At 47.7% G+C, this 2,769-nt stretch overlaps 1 protein-coding gene across 2 annotated transcripts; it reads left to right on the forward strand.

Annotated features, from left to right (window-relative positions):
• Positions 1-524: 524 nt before the first annotated feature.
• LOC119351994 (transcription factor PIF1-like) lies at positions 525-2,352 on the forward strand. Of its 2 annotated transcripts, none has more exons than XM_037618752.1 (6): positions 525-724; positions 815-933; positions 1,022-1,093; positions 1,196-1,261; positions 1,567-1,824; positions 2,002-2,352. In XM_037618752.1, the coding sequence occupies exons 2-6, from the start codon at positions 850-852 to the stop codon at positions 2,086-2,088; spliced, it is 567 nt and encodes a 188-aa protein (XP_037474649.1). In that variant the 5' UTR covers positions 525-724; positions 815-849; the 3' UTR covers positions 2,089-2,352. The 2 variants fall into 2 exon arrangements, with proteins under 2 accessions (XP_037474649.1, XP_037474650.1); XM_037618753.1 differs by having other exon boundaries at positions 1,022-1,087.
• The last annotated feature ends 417 nt before the right edge of the window (positions 2,353-2,769 follow it).

Raw genomic sequence — 2,769 nt, forward strand, 5'->3', positions numbered from 1 at the left:
GAACATTTTAAAAACCCGTGGGGGGCCGCGACTGGGGGGCATCACGCCCCCAGTGCGCGGTTTAACGCCGGTGCGCCCCCAGGAGGCGATTTTTTGCCCGTCTTGGGGGGCTAACGGCTGGAGATGCCCTAACACCTAGCTAGTGAAGAAATGACACCCATATCTCTCCGGGTATTTTGCACAAGCTGGCGATTGCTCTAAAGAATTCATGCTGACGAACCCTTGTATTGCAAGCCAAGTTTGAGCCATGCCCTAGCAAGGCCGTAGATGAAATGATTGACCACATGGGCGCCCTACAAAAATTGCAAACATCCCATCAGAGACCCCGATGCAGCTGACGATTACTCCATGCTGACGGACCAAGTGACCAGAAATTCCACACGGCCGGTGGAAAAAGATGAGGAGATGTCGACACGCACAGTGCTCACTCGCCACTAGCCACTCGATCAGTCGTTGCCATGACGCAAAAGCTTATAAAATCAGATGCCATAAGGCCATAAATACCATGCCGGCCTGGACAAAAGGTTGGTGCAGGGTCGAAGAGACCATCAACCAGGTCGCCTGACCATGAAAGGGTCTCTGAATCTCCATCCTCTCTAGCCTGCCTAGGGCTGGACCAGTTTGGCACTGCTAGATAGCTATAGCTAGCATCGGTTCATAAGGAGGTGTGAAGGCCAAAGGAAGCTCAGCAAGGAGACCTCAGACACCAAAGAGGAAGAAGAAGGTATGCATGGCTAGCTGAAAGCTTTTGTTCTTAGCTACTCTTCATTTGTACTCTGGCGTTGATCTTGTTCGATTGTTTCTTTATACCTAGTGGCAGGAAGGTGAAGAAGCTCATCAAGATCTCTGATGGAAGACGGCAGGGCTCTAAGGAGGATGTCTATCCCTACCCGCAGAAGCAGATCTGCCGATTTTCACAATTTTTCAGAAAGGGTAGGTTGCATATCGATGGATCACATCACAACCGCAGCCATTAATTAGCATTTCGTGTTCCTGAGCTTTCTGTGTGGTTTTTTTATAGAGGAGACGTGATAAGATCAACGAGAAGCTGAAGGCGCTGCAAGAGCTACTTCCAAACTGCACCAAGGTCCACGTAATGAACATGCATGCCCCATCTTGGATCTTCTAGCTAGCCAGTGTATATTTCTTGCCGAGTTCTTCGCCTGATCTGTGGTCTCTCTACTGATTTAATTAGACGGACAAGGTGTCGATGCTAGATGAAGCAATTGACTACCTGAAATCGCTCCAGCTGCAACTCCAGGTATTTAAAAAATCTGGAATCACATCATATCATATATATGATCAGGTTCACTGTGTGCATGCTTGTAGAGTTGTAGACATGTTCTTTTATATGCTATCTATTCTTATGCATCATGTCATGTGCATGGCTAGCCTGTCAAAATTAATTCATATCTTCTCCAAAAATATCCAGATCTTCATGATCGAATTGCATGCATGCATGCGCTAATTTAATTTTAATATCAAGAGTCAAGACGCAATGAAGATCAACTAGTATAAATTACGCATTATGCTGGTTGGTCATGTCATGCATGAACATGTGTACAGATGCTGGTGATGGGGAAGGGGATGGCCCCCGTGGTGCCTCCGGAGCTGCAGCAGTACATGCACTACATCACCACGGATCCCGCTGCCCAGCTGATGCAGATGCCTCCCTCGGAGCCGCCGCGGCCGTTCCAGATCACGCACGCCAACCCGCCGCAGCGGGAGTCGGATTTCCTCAGCCAGATGCAGAACCACCTCCACCCCTCCGACCAGCCTCAGATCAACTTCCTCAGGCCGCCTAAACTGCAGCTCTACACCCCGGTATGTATATATGTGCTCCCTGAATATATTACATGTTTTATGCTAATTGATTCATCCATGTGTTTATGTCAACTGTAAACCACCGTACCCGGACAGTTGAACGGCATTACTACTGATAATGCATGACTGGCTGATGAGAGAAATTATTATCCATTGATCCGTAATGCATTCATGCAGGAGCAGAGGGGAGTTGTAGGCAGCAGCAGTGGCCACAACGGCGGCTGGATCCCGGAGAGGAATTCCTCCTACAACTTCATGGAGTGATGCATGAGCTGCGTGAGCCACTGATGAAGAGATCAATCGTAAGCAGTTTGCTAGCTAGTCCGAGAGATTGTTTCTCGTCTCAGAGAGAGAAGTGCCCAAGGGGAATGATGAATGTGATGTATGTAGTTAACTTGCTAGTTGTGTTTAATTTCGTCAAATAAAAAGAGGCTGTGTGATCTTGCTTGCTCCGAGCTTTCCTCATGTCTGGCATCCTGCCTGCGTGCATGATTGGGCTAATTAACAGAGCTTTTTTATGTGTTATAACCTCTATGAGCAAACATGGCTATCACAGGCAGGGATAGCATGCAATCCTTGCATTTTTTATCCAATTAATCTTCAGCAAGGAGATGAGAGTTATCAGGAGACATGCTTCTCTGCAACCTAACATGCTTTTGCCGGGAATTCAAAAGACACATCACACATGCATCTACATCTGAGACTGTAGAGTCGCAATTCAAAGCCAGCATGTGCATTCGTGTGCTTTGCGTTCATGGACTAGATACTAGATAGCATACTTTTGTATGCATCCAAGGATTGACCCCACAACTTCACCGAATCTTTCAGCTTCCATTCTTCTGCAAGCCTGCGGGTACAGGTATGTTGCAGCGCTAAAGTTGAGGGTCATGTAAGCAGAACCTTTGGCACCACTCCAGGCCCATGCCGTCAGGTAGCATGGGCAAG

The sequence above is a fragment of the Triticum dicoccoides genome, chromosome 2A (assembly GCF_002162155.2).
Source record: "Triticum dicoccoides isolate Atlit2015 ecotype Zavitan chromosome 2A, WEW_v2.0, whole genome shotgun sequence".
Classification (NCBI taxonomy): Eukaryota; Viridiplantae; Streptophyta; class Magnoliopsida; order Poales; family Poaceae; genus Triticum; species Triticum dicoccoides.

Excerpts from the sequence above, each read along its gene's own strand:
- LOC119351994 (XM_037618752.1), top strand. The coding sequence starts at position 850 with ATGGAAGACGGCAGGGCTCTAAGGAGGATGTCTATCCCTACCCGCAGA. Across the intron at positions 1,094-1,195 it reads CAAACTGCACCAAGGTCCAC|ACGGACAAGGTGTCGATGCT; the intron begins GTAATGAACATG and ends TGATTTAATTAG. Across the intron at positions 1,262-1,566 it reads CGCTCCAGCTGCAACTCCAG|ATGCTGGTGATGGGGAAGGG; the intron begins GTATTTAAAAAA and ends ACATGTGTACAG.